The 26,849-nt window shown below is 35.7% G+C and overlaps 1 protein-coding gene across 2 annotated transcripts in view; it reads left to right on the top strand.

The window, feature by feature from the left end:
* Positions 1 to 26,407, top strand: part of TRIP11 (thyroid hormone receptor interactor 11) — a 35,211-nt gene extending 8,804 nt beyond the window's left edge. Inside the window, exons 7-20 of one of the 2 annotated variants that reach the window (XM_065838556.2) lie at positions 482 to 847; positions 1,514 to 1,554; positions 2,498 to 2,704; positions 3,779 to 6,808; positions 9,628 to 9,768; positions 9,964 to 10,157; positions 11,269 to 11,432; positions 11,764 to 11,867; positions 12,193 to 12,292; positions 18,036 to 18,117; positions 18,888 to 19,002; positions 19,543 to 19,665; positions 20,940 to 21,087; positions 23,187 to 26,407. In XM_065838556.2, the coding sequence (XP_065694628.1) occupies positions 482 to 847; positions 1,514 to 1,554; positions 2,498 to 2,704; positions 3,779 to 6,808; positions 9,628 to 9,768; positions 9,964 to 10,157; positions 11,269 to 11,432; positions 11,764 to 11,867; positions 12,193 to 12,292; positions 18,036 to 18,117; positions 18,888 to 19,002; positions 19,543 to 19,665; positions 20,940 to 21,087; positions 23,187 to 23,395 (5,024 nt within the window). In that variant the 3' untranslated portion in view covers positions 23,396 to 26,407. Of the gene's footprint in view, positions 1 to 481; positions 848 to 1,513; positions 1,555 to 2,497; positions 2,705 to 3,778; positions 6,809 to 9,627; positions 9,769 to 9,963; positions 10,158 to 11,128; positions 11,216 to 11,268; positions 11,433 to 11,763; positions 11,868 to 12,192; positions 12,293 to 18,035; positions 18,118 to 18,887; positions 19,003 to 19,542; positions 19,666 to 20,939; positions 21,088 to 23,186 lie in introns of those variants that run through there. The other variant, XM_071809564.1, reaches the window with a different exon arrangement.
* The last annotated feature ends 442 nt before the right edge of the window (positions 26,408 to 26,849 follow it).

Genomic DNA, 26,849 nt, shown 5'->3' with positions numbered 1-26,849 from the left:
TTTCACTTAGTGAAATTGTTCTCTGTAACAACCATTCGGCAAACCTTTGACATGTGATTAATTAAATTAAAACAGGGATTTTGCATCAGACTGAATTAGATGGGGTTTCATAAATTAGTCTTAGAAAACTGAAGGATTCCAAATTACGATAAATTAGATCTGTCATCTCCCCACAAAGAAAGATGGGGGTCAAGTATAGTTTAATTAAATTATGAACAATTTATGTCTTGCAACACTTAGCTTTAAAATTACTTCAGGCCTAGGGTGTATAAGTATGTGAAAAGCTGCTTATCAAACCAGTAATACGTATAGCACTGCTTCAAATGTAAGTTTTTATTTAAGCTTTCTGTTGATGAAGGTCATGTCTTTGGTTTTGACTCTCTCTCTCTGTCAGAAAATGGGGTGGAAGAAGAGACTTTTAAGGAAATGATCTACAGTGCTGGCTTTGGTTAATATTGCAAACAACTTCTTTGCTTTTTAGATGATGTGAGCATTGGTGCCATGGATGACTCTAAAATTAGTCAACAGAAAAAAAGTGCTCAGAGCCTAGAAGGAGAAAAAGTAGAAGAGTTGCCGGCTGTAAAGGACCTAGAGGATGAAATAAGAAAATTAAATCACAAATTGTCCTCTGTCAAAGAAGAAAACAAAATTCTTCTGGAACAGCAAGAATTGGCAAAGGTAGAAAAAATCCAAATAACACAAGAATACGAAAATCTTAAATCTGACTTTAGTATGCTTCAAAGTTCTGTTGCTGAGCAAGATGCTCTCCTGAAAGAACAGGAGAAGAAGCTCCAATCAAAGGCATCCCTACCAGAAGATGTTGTCAGACTACAAGAAGCACTGTTAGGTACAAAGATAATGATTTTTTTTTCAGTATATCTTCACAGATTTTCACTTTTAATGCTCAGAGTTTATTTTAAGAATTTAGAACATGAATATGAGAATGTGTACCTTTTAAAAGTTGCTCCTTTAGAAAAGAGTTGTCCATTGAGGTAAGGCTAAGCAGAAAAAGGGACATAATTAGGACTAGCATGAATATCATAGGTGTTTTTTATTAGGTAAGTAGTAATGTCTGCCAACTGTTTGATAGGGATTTTTCTTTCAAAGTAAGGAAAGCTCAATAGAAGTTGTTTTGCTTAAATTGTAGAAGTACATTTTCTGTGTGTAAAGGCAATCTGTTGCTAATATCTTCTCCTTAAAGAAACACTGAAACGTATCTATTTAAGAAGTATATCTATATGTACAATATCTTTTAATAATGCATAACTGATACACTGTAGTACCAAAGTCTTCCTAATGTGGACTCAGTTGTAAAAGTAATGTTCTACTTTGTGGTGAGGATTTATCGTGCATTTGAGACTTTTACAGCACTGATGTTTATCATCAGAAAATACCATGAAGCTATCCTCTTCTGAGCAGCAGGGAGTTCTGTTGGGCAAGGTGGGAGGATGATTTGTGTTTATTGTTGTTTGAAAAGTAGTAAAACTATGGGAGTTTTTGTTTTCTTTTATAGAAGCAGGAAATGAAATAGCAAGACTTTCAAGTTTAAATCAGGTAAAGCAATTTCTAAACTAAACCAACAAAAAAGTTTGTAACTATAGTAATGGATTGAAAACAAACGTTCTGACATGTATTTTTTGGAACATTCACACTTCTACATAAATAACCTTGTAATCAAAGAAATATTTGTAGATTAATTCTATAATTACATGTGGAACTGATAGATGTGATACATTTTGACTTCTGAAGCTCCACATACTCTGTTAAAGAGAAGTAGTGGAGTTCCACCTATCATTACTACTTAGGATGCTGTAATATACATTTTTGCAGTATGAATAGTACAATCTGTAAAATTTGTAATTTTTCTTCTCTTCTACTTTGACACGTTTCAGTTTTGACAGTGTTATCAGTTGTAAAATATGTCACTTCCATGTGGTACTCTAATAATACTAAATCCATATCCTACTGATAAATTTAAGCAGTGGAACACGCCTTTATTTTTTCACAAGGTTGATTTGGTTCTTTGTAAACTCAGGCTTGAGAGATTTGGCTTAGTTTACTTTATATCCAGCAGTATTTTTCAGCTGGGGTCTTCTGTGTTTTGCATGCATTCAAGAGCTCCTACGGCTTTTTTTCGTGTCCCACCATGCAGCATACTGTATGTTTAGGGGATCTCCTGGAGATACAGTAGTTTATCCTGGCTGTAGATCTGTATGCCAGAGGTGGATGTGACTTTGCTTGTCGGACCGTGGCCTTTTGTAAATTGCACTCCTAAACTTAGTGATGAGAAAATAAATGTGCATGTATGAAGTGTGGAAACAAATACTTCACAATGAAGGATTTTTAATGGGGATAATGTTCATGTAGGCTTAGAGATTCTAACGTAAAAACACATGCTTTGCTTTTAATTGGTGAGGTGAAAAAACTATTTCAAATCTGAACAGCTGCTAAATTTCAGCAAGAAGAAGTCTAACATTTAATTTTTTTGTAACTTAAGGAGGGACTTGAGAATGAACTGACAAGTGCACAACGGAAAAATGAGAACGTTCTTTCTTCGTATTCTGAGGATCAGAATTCAGAATTAAGTCAGTTAAGAAAAGATTTAGAAAGGAAAGAACATGAATTAAATGAAAGTATTACTGAAAGAGAAACATTAATAGCGGAGCTGGAAGAACTAGACAAGCAGAATCAAGAAGCTACTCAGGTAATAAATATTGCAACTAATTATTGAACTACTAAAATAAATGTTTTAATGTTTAGATTTGTGTGCATATGTTTATCTTTTCACGTGATCTTTGAACATAGATAGCAGGAAAATGTTATCCTCTGAGGCTTAAAAAGAATATTCCAACCAGTGTTTCTATGTATCTACTGTCTCAATGTGAAATTTTGAAGTGCAGTAAACCCGCTTGTTATAGACAAATAATATGGTATGTCAGCTATCCATAAGGGATGTTACTTTCTCAAGTCCAGTTACATACTACTTAGTTTTTCCTTGTAAGACTTCTGATGTTTTTTATCCTGTTAATATTTTGACCTCTGTTTTATGACAGTATACATAACATGAGTGATTTCTTAAACTTTTTTCTTTTCATTATTTTAATTATGTTGAATAAGTGAGTTACTTTTTTTTATAAGTTCTTCATAATATGAACATTTGTGGAGCAAAAAAGGTCACCAATTATATTTAATCAAAATGGAATGATACCTTTTTGTCAGTGCTCTGATATAATTGGTGTAAACAGATAGTTGTGAACCATGTGTTTTCAATATTGGTTTGCTTTATGAAGTTGAACAATTAAAGTGTTTTACTGTGAACTGAATCCCAGCAAGTGTGTTTAAAAATAACCTCAAACAAGAAATTGAAAGTAGAATATACAGATGTGCATTCACTTCTGTAATTTGTTATTTTAGATTTAGTGCCTCCCTGTTTTCAAGTCAGGGGTGTTCGCTGCATACCCATTCCAGCTGCCCTGGCAAGTTCTGACAGTTCTTTTTCTTAGGTAGTTCTCTTTTTGTTCCTTGATTCAGGTAGTTAGGGTTCTTTTGTGGAGTTGGTGTTCTTGTTTTTAGTGGAATGTAATCTATGCCTATTTGATATTGGGTTTTAATTCATTTAGTAGTGACTAGTTGGTACTGCTTGCCAAATTACATTGGCAACCAGGAGACAATTTTGTTTCCTCTCAATTTTTTTTTGTTGTTCAGAGGATGAAAACGAATAACATGTAGTTCAGCTGGTTCTCTTCTCCTAATGAATTCTTGTTTGTGTTTGTTTCAGCATATGATTACGCTGAAAGAGCAGCTGTCAAAACAACACACAGAAACTGATAGTATCATCAAACAGCTAAAATTCGACATAGATTTTGAAAGAAAGAAAGTATCAGCATTAGAAATTGACAAGATAGAAACTATTAAGGAGCTAGACAGTCAGAAAGAAAAACTAAGCCAGTGTTCATATGCACTTAATGATTTGCATATAAGTAAGCAGCAACTTCAAGATAAGATTAAAGATCTTCAGGAACAATTAAGAAAAGCCCAGGACCGTAATTTGCAAAATAAAAAAGAAATTGGAGAATTGCAGCAGAGACTAAAAGAAAGAGAGGCGGAACTTTCTAGGTCCTTGAGCAAGTTAACAGAAAAAAGTAGTCAGGAATCTGACTACACTTGTCAAGATTTGATTCTGAAAGAAAGAGAAGTAGAAATTGCAAAACTACAGAATGACATTTCAGAAAAAAAACTATTAAATGAAGACTTGGAGAAGTCTCTGTCCGATCTCAGAACAGAAAATGGAAAGCTGATAGCAGCTATTGAAGAACTAAAACAGGAGTTAAGTGATGCAATTTCTGAGAAAAATAAAGCTTATTTGGAGAAAGACACTGTTGTGGAGGCTTTGAAAATGGAAAAAAGACAGTTAGAGAGTGAATTAAACCAAACAGAAAAGAGGCTTTTGGAACAAGCACAGAAGTATAAGCAAACGATCGAGGAATTATCAAATGCACGTAGTATGGATACCACTGCATTGCAGCTGGAACACGAGCGCCTTGTGAAACTCAATCAGGAGAAAGACTTTGAGGTTGCTGAACTTAGAAGGAGCATTGAGCAGATGGAGATTGATCATCAAGAAACAAAGGAGATGTTGACTACTAGCTTAGGAGGACAAAAGCAGTTGACAGAACTCATAAAAGAAAAAGAGGTATTTATTGAAAAATTTAAAAATCAAGCCTTACAGGTGAAGCAGGAACTTGAGGAATATATGAAAGTTTCAAACAAGCAGGATGTCTTAAAACAGAACTTGGAGGAAAAAGACAGAAGTCTCGCAGTCATGAAGGAAGAAAATAATCATTTGAAAGAAGAAATTGAGCGCCTTAAGGATCAGCAAAGTAGATCTACACCTGTGGTTGAGCCTAAAACTCTAGATATTATTATTGAACTCGAAAGTGAGGTAACACAGTTGAAAATGGTAAAGAATAATCTTGAAGAAGAAATAGAAGTTCACAAAAAAACAATAGAAGATCAGAATCAAACAACAGTGCAACTTCAGCAGTCTTTGCAGGAACAAAGAAAGGAAATAGATGAGTCTAAATTTCAGTGTGAGCAAATGAATGTCACACATGAAAGACTTTCCTTAGAGAAAGATGAGGAAATTAAAAATTTGCAGAAAACAATTGAACAAATTAAAACTCAGTTGCACAAAGAGAGACAGATCATTCAGACCGATTCTTCCGATCTTTTTCAGGAAACCAAAGTTCAGACTCTTAATGGAGAAAATGGAAATGAAAAACATGACTTATCTAAAGCTGAAATTGAAAGACTGGTAAAAGGAATCAAAGAACGGGAGATGGAGATTAAGCTTCTAAATGAAAAGAATGTTTCTCTAAGTCAGCAAATCGATCAGTTGTCAAAGGACGAAGTTGGCAAACTTACTCGGATCATTCAGGAAAAGGATTTAGAAATACAAGCTCTCAATGCTAGAGTTTCCTCAGCTTCCTGTAGGCAGGATGTTCTTTGTCTTCAGCAGCAGCTGCAAGCGTATGTTATGGAAAGAGAACAAGTACTAGCAGTTCTAAGTGAAAAGACACGAGAAAACAGTCAGTTAAAAACAGAGTATCGTAATATCATGGATATAGTTGCTGCTAAAGAAGCAGCTTTGGTAAGGTTGCAAGAGGAGAATCAAAAGTTATCTAACAGATCTGAAAACAGCAGTCAAGACATGTCTAGAGAAACTATTCAGAATTTATCCCGTATCATTCGAGAAAAAGATATTGAAATAGATGCTCTAAGTCAAAAATGCCAAACCTTATTGACTGTCTTGCAGACATCCAGTACAGGTACTGATAATGGGTCGGGAGGTGTTAACAGTAACCAGTTTGAGGAACTTCTACAAGAACGTGATAAACTAAAACAACAAGTGAAGAAGATGGAAGAGTGGAAGCAACAGGTAATAACCACCGTTCAGAACATGCAGCACGAGTCAGCTCACCTCCAAGAAGAGTTACACAAGCTTCAAGCACAATTTTCAGTTGAAAGTGATAGCAATTCAAAGTTGCAGGTAGATTATAATGGTTTGATTCAGTGTTATGAACAGAACGAAAAAAAGCTGAAAAGTTTTAGTGAGGAATTAGCACAAGTTCAACACAGCATAGGACAGCTTCATAATACCAAGGATCTTCTTCTGAGTAAACTTGATTTGGTGACACCATCTGTGGCAACAGCTTCCACCGTTTCACAGCTTTCAGGCGTTCAGTACAGTGCTCCTGCAGTACTCAGTGATGAGTCTAAACTCCTTCAAAAGGAGTTGCAACAACTGAAAGAAAAATTGCAAGCGAAAGAGTCAACTATTAGGACTCTGCAGGAAAACAATCAACGATTGTCTGATTCTGTGGCTGCAGCATCAGAAATTGAAAGAAAGAGTCAAGAAGAAACTATGTCAGAGATGAGGCAGATCAAAGAAAAACATGATGTCTTACAGAAATCACTTAGGGAAAAAGACATATTAATTAAATCTAAAAGTGATCAGTTACTTTCTGTGAGTGAAAATCTTAATAATAAAGAAAATGAAAATGAACTTTTGAAGCAAGCTGTGACTAATCTTAAAGAAAGAAATTTAATTTTAGAAATGGATATCCAAAAACTGAAAGAAGAAAATGAAAAAATAGTCGCAAAGAGCAGGGAAAAAGAGACAGAATTCCGAGCACTTCAGGAGACCAATATGCAGTTTTCAATGATGCTGAAAGAGAAAGAATTTGAGTCTCACTCAATGAAGGAAAAAGCTCTTGCTTTTGAGAAGTTGTTGAAAGAAAAAGAGCAGGTATGCATATTCATATTCATTAATATCTTTTAAAGTTAGTCAGATGGTTTTACATTTTTGTGTCTATATAGCCTGTAATTTGTTTGTGACTCCATATTGCATTACACTACAACAAAAATCCTCCCCCTGCAACGTTAAGAAATCAAAAGTCAGCAGGTGAGTGGTTTATGATGTTAACTGTTAATCATGTAGCCATAAGCACATTTTTCATTTTTTCGGAAGTTACCCATATACTGTACAGTTACTTAATATTTTGCTTTGGCTCTGTTGTTCATTAAGTGCCCTATATTATTTTTACTGTGTGGTGCTCAAACTTCTGCAGAGTTGGCCAGCAGGACTAATTTTTCAATGTGCTTTCCTCAAGTGTTTGTTGTTCCAGTGTGGTTGCTTCACACCATCCCTGCGAGACATACGGCACTTATGTATCTTGCTTTTATGGCTGGAGAAACTCCACTGCAAAAAAAAGATTCAAGATTTAAAAGTTTGGGCAAGCTAAATTAATGGTTTCTTTACTACAATTTGACTTATGGAAAAATTGATACTTTTTTCAAAACATGTTCAGATAGACGTTGCAGTGGCTTGTTATATGTAATTTGAGGAAGAATCTTTTTTTAAAAGAGCAAAGAATTATGTGACATCATTGATACACAGGTCAACAGCATGTTGTACAAGCTGCTGCTGTTAGAGTTAACAAAATAATGTGTGAATTGCCATTTCCCTTTGAGAGACAAGCGTTAAGTACAGTGCAAAAGTCTTACTGTAGTTTTGACAAACTCTCAGCAGTAGAATTGCAGATGTAGATAGTTTGGGTTTGCTTTTTAGGCTCTGGAAGTGAATATGTCCTAGTGGGCAGGCTTTTCTCGTCCTTAGTTCCAAACAAATAATTTTTTCTTTCCCCTGTACTGTCCGGGTCCCCATTTTCTTCGTTTTGGTGGTTCTGGTTGCCGTTCTTCAATCTTCTCTTTGTTATCCCCCTCCATGCACACTGCTCTTATTCTCCCTGTTGCCTTTAGCATCCCTTTTCATTTCCCAAAGTTATGAGCATTGCCTGTTATCAGAGTGTGCTATTTATGCAAATCATTGCTAAATAATTTGGCATTATTTTTTTTTTCCCCTGCTATAAGTATAATTAAAAAAATCATAGAATCATAGACTGGTTTGGGTTGGAAGGGCCCTTAAAGATCATCTAGTTCCAACTCTCCTACCTTCCACTAGACTCAGGTGCCCAAAGCCCCGTCCAACCTGGCCCTGAACACTTCCAGGGATGGGGCAGCCACGGCTTCTCTGGGCAGCCTGTGCCAGTGTTTGACCCACCTCACATCTGTTTGAAGCATTTTCAAACTACCAACTAAATCTTCAATCTGATGTATTTAGAAAAGCAAAATATGACATATGTTTAAAAATATGTATCTTTTAAAATGTATCATTTGGAAGTCTCAACTTTGATGTAATATATATGAAAAACTAGGATTATTGTTTTTGCAGAAGTTTGGGTTAGGACAGATGTTTAGCTCTGTTTGCTCATAGTAGAGATTTCTCCATTCTCTTCTAAAGAAATACTATAGAATTACAATGCGTTTTATTGTATCAAAGTACAGATACATTGTGAAAAATAGCTTTGAATTACCATTGGGACTTCTTATGTTCATCAGTCTTGCCCATATAAAATATACAAATACTTCAGAAATTCACACTCTATTATTATTAGTAGTAGTAATAGTATAGTAATAATAGTAACATTGTCTGGTATTGTCTGGCTAGGTTCACTTTGTTGTGTGGTTTTGCCCTATAGATTTTCACTCACTGGTGGCTTAGGCTTTCAGTTTCACAAGCATGGAACATTTGTCTAGACATTTCTCTTGCACAAATCAGAGAAGTTCCTGCTACATGCTTTGAGTTTGCCATGGAGAACTAGGAAAAATAGTATTCAAACAGTTTTGTAATTTGTCTGTGTGTGAGAAGATAACACGACATAAAAAAAGGAGGTTTGCCTGCGAGTTTATGATTCTACTGCAAAAAGAATTTTACTATTTTCAATTTGAGTAATAAAAACAAGTAATTGAAGCTCATAAATATTAGTGATAAAAACAAAGATTGGTTTACTTTTATCAAACATAATCAATAAAAGTAACTGCTTTCAAAACAACATATAAGACAAAAAGTAAAGAACATGCTGAAAAGTTTGAAATAACTTAAAATGCATTGACATGGACATGTGAATTCAGTGTAACTGACATACACTTCTCCTTTACATGCTAATGTATAGTTGTAGTAAATTGCATGTAAATGGGAACATTATTAATTGAAAGTTGACGTCTGAAAATGTGATGGACATTGTGTGATTCTTTGAAGGCTAATCTTGGAGTGAGGTCACCTTAAGGTTTGTTTTTAAAGATTTCTTCATGTGTTTAGTTTTCTTAAGTTATATGTGCATGGCCAAATAATTGGGTGTCACAGAGAATAGATTCCAAACATAGGGAAAAGTGAAATATTCAAGTATACAAGTGTCTGAAACACTATATGTGTAATACCTGTCTCATCTAAAGATAGGCAGGTATCTATTTCTTCACAGCAGTATATTAAAACAATGCATCTGTATGTTGTCTTTTAGCAATAACTTTTATTTTGTCTTGTAACGTGAGTGAAATATCTTCAAAACAGTATTTTTCCTGGATGTTCTTCTGTGTTGTAAGGTTATGGGTCTCCTGTTCACTTTCTTGTTTATATTGTTATTGCCTTTACGCTCTTCTCAGCAAAGCTCTGTCTCCTTTGGTAAAATTATGTGCCATGTTTGAAAAGCTTGTTTGTGTCTTCAACAGGGCAAGACAGGAGAATTGAATCAACTGTTAAATGAAGTTAAATCAATGCAGGAAAAGGCTGTTACTTTTCAGCAAGAGAGAGACCAAGTCATGGTAGCACTCAAACAGAAGCAGATGGAGAGCAGTGCCCTGCAGAGTGAGGTAACCACCGAAAAATTTACAGTTGCAAGAAATAAAACATAAGTTTTAATTCGTTTTGGTAGCAATCACTTGTAAAAAGCATTTACAATCTATACACATGCCATGTGCTTCAACATGTGGACATGTTTTATGTTTGCTTGAATTATTTTTACAAATAGCGATAATACAAGCAACTCAAGGTTCTGTTGTACACAGATACAGCATTTGTGTGAGAAAGAACAGCGCCTAAATCAGGAACTGGAGAGGTTGCGGAATCACCTTTTAGAAATGGAAGACTCCTACACGCGAGAAGCTGTAGCTGCAGAAGACAGGGAGGTCAAGCTAAGAAAGAAAGTCTTGATTTTGGAAGAAAAACTTGCATCCTCATCTACTGCAGTGGAGAATGCCAGGTAGCCTTAATGTATACAGCAGTGCCATTGGCTGTAACTATCATAGTTACTTAGGCTGGTACTGGTGGTTTATTTTACTGAATTACCATTCTGTAACACGCTAAGCACTTGGAAGACAAAAGGTTGTGAACTTTTATTACTCCAAATCAGGAAGATGATTTGAAATAGATTTGACTACTGTTGAGAATTTAAAGTATTTTAAAGTGTTTTTTCATTTTTTTGCCATGATCACAGAACAATGAAAACTCAGGTTTAAAAATTACTCCATACCTGTTTTGACTGCTTTTAATATCGATTTATTTGAAGGAATGTTGTTTACTTTGGGCAAAATAATTATTTTTTCATTTTATTACAGTTGTCCAAATGAACAAGTATTTTAATTTAAAAAAATGTATGTACCTGCAGTCCTTTTTCTTTAAGTGCCAAAGATGGCTTCTGCTCTTAATGTTCTCAGCAAAGAGAGTCGAGTGCCATTTGTTGTGAAAAATGGGGAAAGTGGAAGAGTTGGGAGCATGTTTTGTAAAAACCGTTCATCAGAATGTTTCTTAATTCTTCATCAAACTTGTCAAATGCCTTTGAAGGAATACTACCTATTTCCAATCTGATATGCACTCCTTAAAAGGACTGGCATAGGAGTAAATCACATTCATAATATTTTTACATATTGGGAAGCTGAAGGGGGTGTTCACTGGTCACTGTGGAGCAAGAGATACTGAATTCTTGGACACTCGTTTTAAAAGTAAAAATTCATAGAAAGACCTACTGATTCATGTGGAAATTGAAGTAGGCAATTAGCAAGATGTGGTTTCTTTTTGGGGTGGGGGGGAAGGTTTCTGTTACAATAGTGAACAACAAATATTATTTTATTCTTCAAACAAAAGTAGGTTGGGTTTTTCTTTAATTGCCAAAATTTTATAACCAGACTTATTTTAAATATGTTGTTAGGTTGGTTTTTTGTTGTTTTGTTTTAGAGAAATCGAGAGAAAAATTGCCTTAATTGTTATAAATTGAGCTGAAAAATTAAAGGTAGGCTATATTTGCTGAGATTTAATTTTTGCTGTGATGTCTTCTGTTATTGTCCTCATAAAGAATGCATTTTATTTTCATTAAGTCATCAAGCTAGTCTGCAAGTTGAATCCTTGCAAGAGCAGTTGAACCTGGTTTCCAAGCAGAGAGATGAAACGGTGCTGCAGCTCACCATCTCCCAGGACCAAGTGAAGCAGTATGCACTGTCACTGGCCAACCTGCAGATGGTACTAGAACAATTCCAACAGGGTGAGTAGTCAAGAAACAGCAAAGATTGCAAAGGTTGCAACAACCAGCTTTCAGCTGGGACAGATGCGTGTTTTTGTGCTTTTTTAATATTATTTCTCCAGTTTTCTTTTTGGTAGCTTGAATCAGTTGTCTTTAAAAAAAATTTATAAAAACACTTCTAGCCCTGTGAAAACTGATGGTCAACATCCCGTTTATGAAATTTAAATTCACCTCTACTGCATAAAGACCAGACATGATAATGCTGAGATTTTGCATTTTGCAGTTGTATAGCACAAAAAGAGTTGCATGTTGTGAATGAAGATTTTTTTGTTTTGTATTTTTAACTCTTTAGAGGAGAAAGCTATGTATTCAGCAGAGCTGGAGAAACACCAAAAACAGACTGCAGAATGGAGGAAAAAAGCTGAACATTTGGAAGAAAAAGTTGTATCACTGCAGGTGCGCTGAATAATGAAATTGAACCCTATGAAACTGAATGATAATTCTTGACTCATTTTTCTTGTTTTTAAATACTGTGCTGTAACTGTCTAAAAGTGCATCAAGTTATCAAAGTATTCTCTCTTCCTTGGAAGGGAGGGAGGCACTAAAAGAAGATCACCAGAGTAACATCCCTCTGCTGTCCGTCCCTTTGCTGGGGATGTTTACAATGCAGTTATTTTAAAGAACAAGTCTCTGCCTCTATTACATTTGATCTGTGTTGTATTAGCATAAGTGTGACAGTGAACTTGCTTCTCTTTTTGTCCCTTTCCTGCCCTCTATTCAGGAAAGTTTAGAGGAGGCAAATGCTGCACTGGATGCAGCATCAAGACTTACTGAGCAGCTTGACATCAAAGAGGAGCAGATTGAAGAGCTTAAGAAAGAAGGTAACTACATTTTTTTAATCCCTGCTTAAAACATTCCAAACAGCTGAGGAGACAATGTAATATTCCTAGAAACTTACCAAATTTCTTTTCCTATGAGGAAAAGAGTCATTCTGTTGCCACCTTTTGAAGACTTACTTTTTCAAATTTGCTTTATAAACAAGTATGTTTACCTCTTCTGTTAGTGACCTTTCTGAAGAGAAAGCCATGTAGCTGTTGTCTGTTTGTTTTCTTATAAACACTGTAGCCCTTGATTTAGCTCTGTCAGTGTCTCTTTAAAAGGTTTGTGAAATACCAAACATCACATTTTCCAAAGTAAGTACCTACCGTATTTGACATAGACACAGGGATGCAGTGAGGTGAGGCGAAAAGGTGTGCTGTTGGTAAGAGACGGAGAGGGAGCAGCTCTTGCACAGATGTGAGAATGTCTGAAAAGATTATGTGGAAGGCCTTGGATACATCTTTAGACTGTATTTGAAATTTCATTTCAAATAAGCTTCCTGGTTGCTTGTCTTCAGAAAGATGCCTTTCAGATTAGGTACTCTAATATTCAGTGAATGTTATTACTTTGGATTTGAAAGCAAAACTTGTCCAGATGGTAGAGAAATTAGTCAGAAGAAGCAGTTTTGAAAAGGAAGAATATTTATGGTGAGGGTGGTGAAATGTTGGAATAAGTTGCCCAGAGATGTGGAGTGTTCATCTGTGGATACATTCATACCCAAGTGGCCATGGTCTAGGACAGCCTTCTCTAGATGACCCTGCTTGAGCAGAGGGGTTGGACTAGATGATAAAGATGTCCCTTCCAGCATAAATGTTTCTTTGATTTTGTGATTCTGTGAATGTTTTGGAGTGTGGTTTTGGTGGGGTTTTTGTCTCTTTCTGATATGATTGAAACATGAATTCTGTAAAAGATGTATACCTTCTCTTTCATAAACACGTTTAGCATAAAAACTGTAGGAAAATCTAAAAAGGCAGATTAACCTTGTACTAAAAACTAAAATAATTTTGGTGCCTTTGTGTTTTATGGCTTTACACTATTTAGTATAATGAAATGAAAAAAAGTAAGGGTAATTACTATAAAGCAAATTTGAATATCAGACATAACAAAGTTTTATAAGTTGTGCGAGTAGCATAAGGTCACTTTTTTATTACTGTATTAATTTTAGTTTTCATGCTAAAGCAGGACCTAGGACTAATAACAATAATTTTGCTGGATTTCTGTTAGTTACTTTCAGCCCCAACTTGTAATTTTGTCCGTTTCCTTGAACCAAGAGGGAAAGTTACTTCTCTGTGTCTGGCTGCATGGCAGTTCTGATATGTGTGAAATTACTAACAGTACTGACTGCCAGGGGAATATTAACTTCTTTTCTTTTTTTTTTTTTTTTTTTAATTGTCTTCATCTGTCTTTTCCTCCTCCATTTTCCCAACTGAGTCCTACTTTCTCTTTCCCTCTTTATTTCTGTGGATCACCATATTTTGCTGTTACTGCAGCATCCTCTGTTATGGTCAGGCTTTTACTGAGCACATGGAATAGATCTAAAATCAGAAGGAAACTTGGCGATTGGTCTCTGAAGCAGTTCTATAAAGGGACCTCAAAGAACAGAGGTTTGCTCACTCTCTGTGGTTACTTAACAACTCTTACTTTGTGGGGTTTTTTCCCCATGTCTGTGTGGAATTTTGGGGTGAATGCCTTTACCTAAGGCTTGCTGGGGGAAGATCTTCAACATCATCTCTGTTCGAGGCAGTGGTAACTCTTGCTCTGAACATGTATAACTAATTATTGCTATTCATTTTTAAATTCTGATTTGTCTTACTCTTGAAGTAAATAATATTTTCATAAAGCATAGTTGCTTGTGATCAGGTAGTTGGTGTGAAAAGTCATTTGAAAGTCTTCACAAGTTCAGCAAGAACTCTACAAAAAAAGTTCTGACTTTTGTACTACATAATTGAATGTGTACTTACAAGTGCAGTTTGACATCCAAGTGGGCATCATAGGAGTGGTCCCTGAGTTCACATATGAATTTGACAAGCTAAATTAAATTTCAAGCTACCACATGAATGTACAACTAAACACTGATTTGTTTTCGAATCAGCTGATCTGCACATCTCTGTCTCACTACAGACATTCATCTCATAAGGTTTTAAACACCCTGGATTGAAATTAACTTTGGCATAGGCAAATACAGCATTCTCAAGTGGGGGACTTTTCATTCCTGCTTAATTTTGATGGCAAACCTTCACGTGTGCAAGTGGAGGGGGTTGAACTTTGAGAGAAAACTGAATCTCAGTATTTTATCAAGCTCTGTTGTATTGGCAAATGATTTACTTGTTAAAAAAAGGTTGTTGCATAAAGGAAACAGCACTTTAATGTTTTGTATAATAAATTATATTTTTTATTGAAAAAAGAGACCACTCCATTTTCTGTATTTACACAAGAAAACATATAACGTCTTATTGAAAATTAGCCAAATACATTCCCAGACACAGTTTTGTTGGCCAAATCTTTTGAAGGTTTTCTTTATGGATTTTTTTGGCAGGAAAAGTTATTTTAATGGAAAAGTATAAGATGTACCAGATGCAGTTTTCTGGATTGCCATAAATGGTTAACAAATTACTGGAGACTGTTGTAAATGTCTGGTTTACAGCAGTCCATGCTGAATTTTGGCTCAGGTCTCTTTAGTCATTCAGTCTTTTCATACACACAAAGTACGTGTTTAAGTCCTTTTCAACTGTAAGATTCTATGTTAGAAGGAAATATTCCATTTGAAAAATATGTTTAATGATAGAGTTCCATAGTGACTGTGGATGGAATATAGCTGTGTAGCTGTCCTTAAAAATTGGTCCACTTTGATATAAAATCTTTTTGCCAGGAAAAAAATAGAAAACAACAGTAACAATTCATTTAAATTATTAATACATTTCTTTGAAAATTCATCGTGGGCATAAAAATTGCAAAGGAAACTCGTGATTGTCTTGCTTTGTAGAGCAATAACAACAGCGTGCGATTTACTTGAAACTTGCTTTCAGATGCTGTTTATCTTTTTGTGGCATTAGTAGTTGAACATTTTTAGTTTCCCTTTTATTCTGTGGAGACCCAAATAACAGCTCAACTTCTGTGTATGTTTCTACAACTGTTATAACTCCATAATTATATTGCAAATGTTTTCCTTCAAGTACTAGGGTCCCATTTAACCAAATTTACGAAGTAGTTTAATTTTAAGTAAGTTTGAACCTTGCAACCATGGATTAATTCTCCTGTGCCTCACCCTTGTGCTTTGAGAGAAGGGAGTACTGAAGAGCAGTCGCAGTATTGGACTGGATTTCAGTGCATATGGTTGTAGTTGTTACAAGATATATTGTTGGTTTTAACTTGGTTTTAATAAGGAGTTTAATCCTTATGTTCCTTTAATAAGAACTGCCTCAGCATGGTACTAGTTAGTTTGTTCTGCTCTGTACTCTCTAAAATTCATATTTGTGAAGTAAAATGTTTATATAAAGATGTGGATTTTTTGAACAGGACGTATTAGGTTGTGTCAATGTCTCAGCCTAGCTCTTTGACATAAATATATATACACAAAAACTCAGTTCTCCTGGAGCCATTGGCATTAACTGAGGACCATATTGTGTCAGCATAGTTGTGGCATGCACTTGTTAAAGGTTGAAAGTCATGTGGAATATAGAATGGAATGTGTTTCATGCATCCCAGATGATTTGAAGGATATGAAAATTTATAAAAGTCACTTTTCTCATTGTCCTGGTTTCAGCTGGGATAGAGTTAGTTTTCTCCTAGTAGCTGGTATAGTGCTGTGTGTTGGATTTAGAGTGAAAATAATGTTGGTAACACACTGATGTTTGAGTTGTTAAAGAGTCAAGGACTGTTCAGCTTCTCAGGCCATGGCAGGTGTACAAGAAGCTGAGGATGACAGTCAGGACAGCTGAGCCCATCTGACCAAAGAGACATTCCAGACCATATGACAGTGTCATGGTCAGTATAAAAGCTGTGGGAAGTTAAAGGAAGGAGGGGAATGTTTAGAGTGATGGTGTTTTTCTTCCTGTGTGACTGTTACACATGACAGGGACCTGCTGTCCTGGAGATGGCTTGTTTTTCTTAGCTCGTGTGCATGGCTCTTTCTTTCCCTATTGATCTGTCTTTATCTCAACCCCTAACTTTTCTCACCTTTATCCTTCCAATCCTCTCCCCATCCCACCAGGGGAGACTCATCGAGCAGCCATGCAGTGCTTGGTGCCAGCTGGGCTTAAACCACAACACCTACAGGGGCGCTCAGGCTTTTTAGAAACTAACTGCAAGATAGGTACAAGAAAAGTGTATCTTCTGGGGTGTTTTGTTTTTAAAATGAAGCACTTTTAATTAGTATGAGCCCAAGACGTGTTAAAATGGTACAGAAATTAAGCCAATTGACAGTTTTTCCAAAGGATTTGAGGATAAGCATTCAACCTTATAGAGGGAGAGGAGAAAAAGGTCATAATTTCTTCTTGTGGAACTGTAGGCTAGAGTTGGTCTTCATGTGGACAGTCCAGTTATATATTTGTGACAGTGAAATCATATTTATCAAGATTTTGTGTGATTAAAACTGCCTTGTACTTTTATTAGGAAAAAAAGTAACTTCAAGTGCCATATCTTGCAGAGTCCCAGTCTGATGAAGAATTATATTTTCACTGTCTTGAGGTGAAGCCATTTGTAGTTTGTCTTCTAAGAATTCTTTGAACCTTGTAATAGTTTGTTTTCTTGTCTGAGAACGTTTTACTACCAGTGTTCTTAAATCCTACATTTGGGGATTTAAGTGAGAGATATTTTTCTAGCACTTTTTACTCCGTTTTTTTGTACAAACTTCTGGTATATCTGAGTTTTTATTAAGGGAAAACTTTGTGCCTTGTTTTCTCACAGTCAGAATGTTGTAAAATATTTATGACAAGTAAAACTTCTAGGAGAGTTTATTTCTTTATTATGAGCTTTCTTTTTATTAGTTGGGGGGGTGTGTCAGAGGAAGCCTGAGTTACTGACACAGGATGATTGGGGTAATTAGGTGTATTCTGTATTTGCACTAACAAGTAATTACTGTTAGTGGCTTATTACAACTGTAGAGAAGTTTGTGCTGTGAAATGATTAGGCAGGAATGTATATAATATCATGCCGTGGCTCCTTTTAATGAAATGGGCTACTACATTTGTATCTCCCTCATTAAAAACACTATCATTAGGGTCAAGTGTGTAGACAGTAGACAAATAATTGACTAAGGTCAGGAATTTCAGAAAGCTGAAAAGTTACAGCGCTACTGAATGCAGAATCTAAACTCCTCTCTTACTCTTCTAATAGATCCTGGTTTGGGTTTGTGGAGAGGAAAAATAGGGTCCTTTGTGCAGGCCGCGAATGTCATTACTGGCACTGAGACCTCAATTAAGAGTTTCTTTCTAGTTCTGTATGATCTAGGTGCAACAGAGCAATTCATCAGACCTTCTGCAACTGATTTATTTTGTGTGTTTCTGTACTTTAGCATTGAGTGTCTTTCCAGAAATTTTAGCTTATGATTTCAAATAATAATCACTTAAGTTGACACTTTTCTATAAAAATCAAGCTGATTTAGTGTGTTTTTTAAAAAAAGAAAAAACACCATAACAATATTAGCGTATTTTTATTTTAAAACATCCATTATCAAGAAGTTTTGTTTTGCTACAATGTTTCAAAGTTTCAATTTTTGTTTATTTGCTGTGACATAATCTTTTATAGGTGAGATCAGAAGAGAAATGTTAGAAGATGTACAAAATAAATTAATGAATCTTATGAACAGCACAGAAGGAAAAGTGGACAAGTAAGTCCTTAATGAAAGACTAGGTATACATATTTGGTTTTTATTTGTCACAATATACAGATATATTACTAACACAATTGTAAAAGTAGTGCAGAACCAGGTTTCTCTACCTAATCTCGTAATTATGTTTTGATTATTTTGATAGTTTTCAATTGCTTAGTGGTTGTAAATAGTAATTTTGATTAGTAGAATCAATCTGTGTGTAAATTCGGATTACTGATACGCTTCTTAAGTTGAAGTGCACCTCAATACCCGTGCAAATGGAGATGAAAGTTATTAATAAATGTGTATTATAATGTCAAAGGTGTGAACAGCAAGCCCCTTCATGTAGCTGGCATCACCTGGGTGTTGCATAAATCTCTCTTCCTTGGTCTTCTTTTTTCTTCACCTGTTAGAACTGAAACAGGGATAGGCAAATGGGTTCCCTTGTCCCCTTCCTTACATCTACACATAAATATCTGTTTAAACTCTCTCCTGACTCAAGGTCTTAGAATAAACATTTTCCCTGGTTCTAGTACCTATGTCTGAACTTGCTCACCTGACTGCATACAGTATTTCTAGTACTGTCCAAATTGGCTCTTACTGTATAAGAAATGTTATAACTTGTAGGGGAAGGAAATTGATGAGGTACTTTGTTAGATCTTTGTATTAGATTTGTTTATTTGGATTATCATAAATTAGACAAGAGTATGAGCAATAAATGCATCAATATTATAGTATCAACTGTTACCTAAGAGCTGATTGTGTAACAAGCTTCCTCTGTTCTGCAGACTCCTGATGAAAAATCTCTTTGTTGGACATTTTCATACTCCAAAAAATAAACGTCCTGAAGTGTTAAGATTAATGGGAAGTATCTTGGGAATAAAAAAGGAAGAACTCGATCAGGTAATACTTTGCAGAAAACTGGACTGACTTATGTTTGTGGTATCCATACCTGAAAATAGAATTACTTGCTGCTAGATTAATTATGACTGACCCTATGCTTCTGTGGGCAAAGTATGCTTTTTGTTCTCTCATCTGAATTCACTTTTTGTGCGGGGTGTGCTCATCTTAATGGAATCTTTGAGAACGTTATTTTAATAGACTGGATCTCATTTTGCTGAGCAATGCCAATGCAGAAAGGAAGGGATTTAACTTTGTGCTGTTGTGTGTAGTAGCTGTAATATGTCAGTTGCAGAAAAGTAAACCAGTTTTATATGTACCGCCAGGTACTGTGAAGAATCTGTGGCTTATATTTTTAAATAAACAGCCAGGTTTTTAGACTGCCACTCTTTTATGAGAATAAGATTTTGACAGTAATTAAAGTTTTTTTCATCTGTACCATTCCCACATATTTATGGTGAATAAATATAGTGAGCACAATGTTGCAGTTTCTTTTATCTGCTGCTTTATTTTTAGTTTCCTTGTTTTTTTAATACTTTCTAGTTATTATCTGAAGACCAAAGAGGAGTTACAAGATGGGTGACTGGCTGGCTTGGTGGAGGAGCTGGGTCAAAGAGTGTCCCTAGTACACCTCTGAGGCCAACTCATCAGAACATTTTCAATAGTGTAAGAATTAATCATTCATTCTCTATGTTTGAGTGGAAAAAATGGGGCAGTTGCATATTAATGCTGATACTTGGTTCATCAGTGTATTGAGCTTCATTTATAGATGCTACCGTATCTTGAATTATTTGTTTGCTTTGTGCAATTGCTTTGGCATAAGGCTTTTTCTGCACTACAGAAATATGTAGGCATTGATGACATTTATACAATACTAAGTGTTGGGCTAATACAGAAATCCAGTTACTGTTCCACTGGTTCCTGGGATCACCGACTTCCTACATTATGGGCTTTCTTGCAAACTGGCAGTGCTGGAAGTTAAAGACATGTGGGAGCCTGGAATTCTGCAATATTCAACCATGACGTTGTATTTTGATGACTGTGTTCCCATATGTCCTTTAAATTTCATTTGAAAAGCTTTCTCAGCTGCTGCAGCCAGTGCCTCTTATGTGCAGCATATGAAGTTGATACTTTAAGCTTTCAAATACTGTAAAGCAACAGTTCTCAGAGCATGGTCTGTGGGAGGAGTTAATCTGTGGAACTTTCCAGTTTGCAGACCAGCGAATAATGCACTCAAGGACAGAACACTGAGGGACTGGGCTTTTTGGATTAACTTAGGTTTTTTGCTCATTGAACTAGAAAAGAGTGTTGAGAATTGATTACTGTAAATTACCTTGAAGTGTAAGGAATGTTTTTTACCTACTAAAATAATGCAGGCACTTAAACCACCAGAGGATTGTGGTCTGATTAACTACAGATGTAAAAGAGGAAAATCAGTGCTTTTGTACGTATAGCACAGGCATTACTAAGCAAAATTTTGTCTTGTGATGCTACTGACGATGTAATCGTTCCATGCTTCCTTTATTCAAGACTTTTTGTCTAATAAAGCAAGCCATGGGTTTTAAGAGAAATGTTTAGGTTTCATGTGTTTCTGGAGGAGTGATTTGCTTGAGCGTGGACACAGGAAATACTGTCATGTCAGTAGCAGCATAGGGTTCTTGAAACAATCAGCTTAAGTCAATAATGGTGGAAGTATGTGTGTTATCTTTAAAGTTTATCAATGTCACATAAATACCACTTAGTGAAAAAAAACAAAAAAATGTGTATTTTGAAAATAAATGGTCTTTCAGTAAGGACTACCTAGTATCAAGTACTCAGTACTAAGTACCAGTACAAAATTCTTTGGATGCTGTTGACAGCTTTTTGTTTTCTGTACGTACTTTTAACTTACATACTTTTCAGAGTATTGGTAAAATATAATGACTAGTAGCCTCTTGTAGTCTTTTTCAGAATTGTTTGTGAAATTCCTCGAAACAGAATCTTGCCCAAGCCTTCCTCCACCCAAGCTCTCTGTTCATGATATGAAACCTTTAGAAGGAGTGGGAACTGGTAAAACTAGCAGTACTCCATCCAGCAGTCAAATGCAAGGTAACATTTGAAGGAAAATTTGAATCTTTACCCAAAACATAAATAACTAAAGGTAGAATTTTTGAGGAGATTCCAATGATTCTGTGCTTCCTCACTTGTGAACTAGGAATTTGATTTCTCCCCCCCCACCTCCCTCAATTTCCTACTATCTCTTTTTTTTTTCCCCTCTTCCCACTGCTCCTGTACCCCACTTCCTGTAACCTCAATACAGAATATTAGAGGGACCAAATTCCCTTTGATATGGAAGAGCTTTAACAGCACCTGTTAGAGCCAAACAGATGCTGTGTCAGCAGCTCCGTATGGTCTATCAGTGAACACAGTCCTGATTTTCAGCATCCCTGTTGATCAGCTTGGGTCTCACTGGGTGAAGGATGCAAGCAATACCAACCTAGTAGTGCCTCTCTAGTGTGTAGAACCTGGTTGCTCAGAGAGGATTGAAATACAATCCCTTAAGTATTTTGCCTGATTTGAGATCTCTGTAAGCTGTGCATGAGTGTTAAGTTTGATTTTTCTAAGGCAGAGAACAATTATGCTTATATTATGCATGTTAAAATTAATGCATTTTTGTCTAGGTATTGTAAAATGCAAACTTTGATTTTAACTGATACGGTTTGTACCTAATTTTTTAATGTACATCTAAGACTATACCTTAATACAGTCCTGCTGATTTGCAGAAGCTTGTTTTGGTTGAAACTTTTAACTGTAAACTCAAAAAAAAGAAAAACCAACCTATGTGTTCTACAGATCTACAGAGAGAGATATATATGCTAAAAACCCTCTTTCAATGTGCATAAAGTAGTTGGACGTTATGAAGTATAGATATCTACTGTCAAATACCAATTTGTCTCTGAAAGCAGTATTTATATTTTTACTAAACCTAACTTTAGTTTAATTTTCTTTTTAGTCTTCTTCCTTGTAGTATAACAGTGCTATAACAGGTAAAATACCTGTTCTACTTGGCACAAATTGTCTGGAAGAATGAAATTCCTCCTTCCTTTTGTTTATTCAGCAGCTAAATTGTTGGCTTGTAAAACTAGACACCCATTATATATATTCCTTTAATTGTCTGGGTACTTTAAGTTTTTTGTTCTTAGAAATAAACCATATGGTAGCAGATTTAAGTGTTGGACACAAATGTCAGTATAATATCCACACAGAAATGCGTTTATGAGAATTAGGATGTTTACATAATGTAAGACCTTTTTTAAAACAAAACAAAATCTGGGTAAAATCATCTATCCAAACAATTAGTATGATACGGAATGTCGGTTTAGTTTCTGCTCTACATCTGGTGTAGGAACCTTGAGGAGAAGTTACGTCTAGAGCTGAGTGAGGATCTGATGGGGGAAGATAAGGAAGGGCAAGTCGATGGTTAGATTTAAAAAAATAGTTTATTATGACTTTTCTTTATTAATACTAAAATTTTGTTAATGTTTGCTCATTAGTCAAATTCTAAGTTTTGCCTGAAAACTGAATTGGGACTCATTGTCCGTGATGTTCATTTCCAGGGATTTTTGGGGGCTGATTGGGAAAGCTGTCCCTGTACCCATGGGGTGGGACCCCTGCCCGCTGCTGCACTGTGGGGTGTGCAGGAGGGGCCTGTGTCTTTGCACGGTGCTGCATTAAACGTGACAGATACTTCATGTCTGACATGGCATGTGGGAAGTGAACCCTGGCCAAGGATGTTCATGTTGCCTGTCAAGAGTTGTAGAGATTTTTTGTGAGGAGCCAGAGCTGTTACTGAATTTCAGCTGCCAACGAGCACAGTGTGGTTGGCGAGTTCCGAGAGCTCACTGATCTTTAAGTCAGTCTTGTGACTGGTGGCCTGAAGAGTAGACACAGGAACTGCTCAGCAAAAGAAGCCGTGGCAGATGAGATGCAAGATGAGAGAAGACTGAGAGAGCGCAAGTCTTTGAGAACAGTCCATGGCAAGAGGATAGGACTTTCATGTTGCAAAAGTAATAGGCAATTTCAGAACTTGTTTGTGAACAAATGCTGTAAAATTGGGTAGACTTATGAATGCTTTTAACAAAGTGTTTTGTGGTTGGGTTTTGATTTTTTGTTTTTGTTTGTTTGGTGTTTTTTTTTTAACATTTCAGATTCTGCAGTCTCAAGAGCGAGCAGAAGACCAGATACAAATCCATTTTTAGCGCCTCGATCTGCAGCAGTGCCTCTCATAACACCTGCTAGTAGTTCTGGACATCTGCTTATGAAACCCATTTCTGATGCATTGCCAACTTTTACACCACTGCCAGTGTCCCCTGATGCCAGTGCTGGTGCTGTACTGAAAGACCTCCTAAAACAATAGATGATTTTGTATCAATACAACGATAGTAGCACTTTAAGGAAAATAAGAACACTATACCACAAAGAGGCCTTCTGTAAAAAGTCATGTACTTGTTTGCAATTGTACCTTGCTTTGCTTTTCATTACGAAGTGTCTAGTGCTTTGGAAATTCTAATGGTGGCATGAATAACTGCCTTCTTTATAGCAGGCATTCATTTGACTGTGGGTTAAATCTGAAACTGAGGGGGGAAAATCTGTCGTGTTGCTAGATTGTCACAAAACAAATAGAAGGATTTTTAAGCCTTAGTTATATTCTGAGTTGTTTCAGGTATGCATAGATAGCATTAACTCTTTGGTGTTGAGATCTGTTTTTCCATTAAAATGGTCAAGGCCTTCAAGACCCAGAATTTGAAAAAAAAAAAAGGGGGGGGGGACCAAACAAAAAACAAAAGCAACAAAACAACCACCCCCACCACCACCAAAAACACCTTCAGACAAAATTTATCTAATTTGAGCTGTTCACTTAATGACACAAACTCCAAAGAATAATACAGTGAGCATATGGGAGTGTAATTATTGACCAGTCTTCCCACACACAATTTATGACATTTACTTAGTGTATACTAGGACATGTATCTCTTATTTACAGGATTGGCCACGTATGGGGGCAATTTGAGGCATGTTAGTATCTTTTTTGCACAGTGGTTTGATCCTACCCCCCAACTAACAGCTGCTTTCAGCAGTCAAACCCATCAGCACCAAGGGGTTAACTGTGGAAGTGAGTGCTTAATTTCTAGGGGTGTCTGTGGGATGAAGAGTAGGTAATTTAGCAAAAGGTAGTTCACAAAGGCAATGTATTCTAATATTTTAAGATGTATATTTGAGAGACTTTTTATCTTGCAGGATTTTGTAGATCCAAGTATAAGCTTAAAGCTTGAACACATGTATAGAATTTAAAGGGAAGAAGATGCAGACTTATCTCCAATGTGTAAATAGGTCTGTAAGACCAAGGCCAAAGTCAATTTTTCTGTAAATTTTGCTGTGATAACTTGTACACTTTGTTTAGCAGGTAAAGAATTAAGTTGCATACTAAATGATAAAAGTGATCTTGCAAAAGTCATCTTCATAGTGAATCTGAGATAAAAATATCTTCAGTTTAAAATGTGTAATTTCTAAATTGTTTTATATGCCATTCCTTGTTTAGTCAGTGTTAAGATGAGTGTTGTGCAAGTTCTATATTAGAACTGTCAACTTTCTCATTTCATTAAGATCCTGCGTTAAATTGTTGTAAGAGTTATATTTAAATAAAATAAATTACTGAAGCTTGTACAGAATCAACCAAAACAATGCAAGAAATCTTTGGATTTATTTATGTGGAGGTCAAATAGTGATTTCTTTTGTTGCCTTGAGATTTAGCAGTTTTTGAATTACTGTATCTACCTTAGGAACTGCTCAAATCCCTTTTCTCCGGTATGTTAATGTTTCATGGAAGACTTATGCAAATTTGGAAGTGGATTTACCATATTGAACTTGTAGTTTACATTTTTTACTTCATTATAGACAAGGTAATGAATTTGGCAGTTCGATTTCTGGAAGGATTACAGCCACATGTAGTATACCAAAGTAACTTCTGCATTATGTAATAAATATAATAAGAATTTGAAATTACCTCGGCTGAGAACTTTTCAGTTTGGTCATTCAAATGTAGATCTTCATTTAAACTGGACGGGAATAGGTACTTTTTTTTTCCTACAGCAAATATAAAGAAAACTGAAATCAGATGGCTTCTGTGCAGTTTCTCTTGTTCTTGGCATCATGTCTATTTAACGATATATAGCTGCTTCAGAATAAAATTGTCTTTTGGTAAGCCAAAGCAGAAGGAAATGTTTAGTTTTTAAAAATTTGTGGCTTACATATTATAAATTATGAACAGACTCATGCTGCTCACTGTCCTCTGAATATACTAACTGAGCAGATCTTAAATTTTTTGTGCAAATGTTTTCTTTAATTGCAGAGAACTTAATATGTAAATGTTTCTCTTCCAGAAAGCTTTATAAATGCCAGTAAATAAAAACATGGTAAGACCATTTGTTTCTGCATGCTGTAAATCAGCTCCATTTGTAAAGTAAGCTGAGAGTTTGTGGAGGGAAATCTAAAACTGAGCAAAGCTATTGAAGAAAACTAAGTTCCTCATTAAGGTGCTTTAAGAGAAGAACAACCTCTACAGGAGAGATATGAGAGGCTTCAGTTCTCAAGTTCTCAGATGTCTTTTGAACTATGGAGAAAATCCCTGTGGCTTGGAGATTCTGTTCTAGGGTTTATCCCACAATTACACAGGTGGGGTTTGTTGCTTTGTGAGAAATCACATGTGCTCTGTGTTCCAGGCAGTACTTTCCCACTGAAAAGTGTAGAACAACTTCCTTGCCTTGTTTCTCTCATCTTTCTTACACTGTTTCACAGACTATTATAAACCTTCAAGATTTGTTTTTGTTGAAAATTAGCAGATGTGTTTTTCCTCTAATTTTTCTTCTGTGTTTACTTTGTGCTTGATAACTGTTTCATACATATTTACCTTACCAGTTTCCCACATATAAGTACGTGACTCGTAGTCTATCCTGTTAATTGTGTGGGTGTTTCAATCAGCAGCAGGGGGGAAAAATTCTCTGTGGAATTTATGAGCAGGTGCAATAGTTGAAAATTTTTGTTCTTCATTTAACTTAATTGTTTTCCTTCACCTTGTTTTTTCAAGGAAGAAAAGAGTATGGTCCTCTTAGGTTTGGTCTAACAAGCTGTCAGTTGTCTGTAGTGGTAACAGAATGCTAGTAAGAAATTACTTTTGTGAACTTGATATAAGGGGGAAAAATAAGAGAATTTATGTTCTCCTCATTAGACCCTTTCATTTTTTGTTGTTCTTCGCTCCTCCTGCATTCTGTGCAAAGAGAAGGAAGTAACTACTTGGTCTTTCTAATTGTCGCTGTAAAAGAATGCATTTTGTGGTGGTCTGTTTGTTTTAATTAAACTTTTCTGCATTAAACCAGTTAGTCACAGCCATATAATTTGCCACATTATTATGATGAGTATGTAAATAATTATTTTATCAAATGTCAGTTCCCAGTCTGCATTTTATTGTTGCTTCTGTTCATGTTCTTGACCCATTTTGCATAACTATTTACTAATAAAACAGGCAACCTGGAATACGTAGAGCAGTGACTGATTGTTGAAGCGGAAGAGACAGAATGGAAGATACTTGCCTTGTAAGTATTTCACGTTATCACATACCTCATGAAAGCTTTGTGATTTTAAGCCTTGATGTCTTCTCTCTGCAAGTTGTGATGACTTTATTGCCACATAATGGTATAAAAGTTCAAGAATAATTTTCTCAACTTGTTTAATCAGACATACTTGTAAACTTGATATTGCATCCTCCCAAGCACTCCCAGTTTGGGAGCAGATTTAACTAGAATAAAATGATAATC

The sequence above is a fragment of the Patagioenas fasciata genome, chromosome 5, assembly GCF_037038585.1.
Source record: "Patagioenas fasciata isolate bPatFas1 chromosome 5, bPatFas1.hap1, whole genome shotgun sequence".
NCBI lineage: Eukaryota > Metazoa > Chordata > Aves > Columbiformes > Columbidae > Patagioenas > Patagioenas fasciata.
The sequence above is the reverse complement of the archived record's forward strand: the minus strand, read 5'-3'. Positions and strand labels throughout refer to the sequence as shown.